We start from the raw sequence: 1076 nt of genomic DNA, 5'->3' as shown, positions 1-1076 counted from the left end.
TTTTATGTAAGAAAGGACTTGTGTCGCTAAAGTTTCGTCGGAAAGAAGTTACGGAAAATTAACTAACGAATGGAGACATAACAATATGTTTGAAATCATTAGGGCATCGTTCTAACCGTAGTTTTTCATGATACGACAAGAATGATAAATTGGCTCAGCTAGGAGATAGTTTAAAATGTCATAAGTTTCTTCACGAATTTCATTATTAAGTATAAAATGTTTTTGTTTTGGGTAAAAAATTTTATAAACTTTTATCTCTTGTACTATATAAAACTAATTCATTAAACTATGAACTGTTTTCAAGAGCTTTCAACAAGTTTTATCAAGTATAGGAAGCGCTGTTATGTAACAATTTCAACTGGAAAAGTTGCTAAAATATTCAATACAAGCTCGAAATAATAATACTTATTTGATAATAATATATTGCTTTGGTAAGAGGCTTTATCTGTCAAAGATATCGAGATCGATAAAATAATAGTTCCCTATTCACCGTAGTTTAGAAATAGTATATAGTTTTCAAACAATATTTATTAAAAAAGTTACCTCTGGCATGTCCCCATCCGGTCACGTGACATATGGTACCGGGTGGAATTTCCAAACTAGGCTTAGGCAAACATATCGGCTGGACAAAAGGGGTGAATGTGATTGGGGCGTTCAACTTTACTAGCGCTATATCTCTGGCCTCCTATAATGATTGAATATACCAAATCTAATGTAGCCATTGTATCCCACACTCAAACTTTAAAACTAAATTAACCTACTTATTTCAAGTGTTAAGGCAATGTCTCATACAGGATCGTTTAACACCAAGTTTGAATTTCATATTTGCTCTCGAATCTTGAGATTTCTTTGGTACTTTTATTGTTTTATATGTAAATTTTTCTGTAGCATGAAAAGTTTAATTTTAAAGGCACATTTTATTGAAACCGTGAAACTTCTAACTATTTCAGTGTCCAATATTAAAGTATTCTAATATTAAATATAAAAACAGAACTTCAATTTAAGTAACAAGCTTGTTAATACAAAAACAACATACTTATAATCATGGCTGGAGACGGCTTAAATGGGTAATGAAG

General features: G+C 30.9%; 1 protein-coding gene across 1 annotated transcript in view; it reads right to left on the bottom strand.

Moving 5' to 3' along the window:
- LOC106462794 (transmembrane protease serine 9-like) overlaps positions 1-1076 on the bottom strand; it is a 31169-nt gene that overhangs the window by 13133 nt on the left and 16960 nt on the right. The window contains exon 7 of the mRNA XM_013922756.2: positions 544-685. Within this exon, the coding sequence (XP_013778210.2) occupies positions 544-685 (142 nt within the window). The remainder of the gene's footprint in view (positions 1-543; positions 686-1076) is intronic.

The sequence above is a fragment of the Limulus polyphemus genome, unplaced genomic scaffold, assembly GCF_000517525.1.
Source record: "Limulus polyphemus unplaced genomic scaffold, Limulus_polyphemus-2.1.2 Scaffold1254, whole genome shotgun sequence".
Classification (NCBI taxonomy): Eukaryota; Metazoa; Arthropoda; class Merostomata; order Xiphosura; family Limulidae; genus Limulus; species Limulus polyphemus.
The sequence above is the reverse complement of the archived record's forward strand: the minus strand, read 5'-3'. Positions and strand labels throughout refer to the sequence as shown.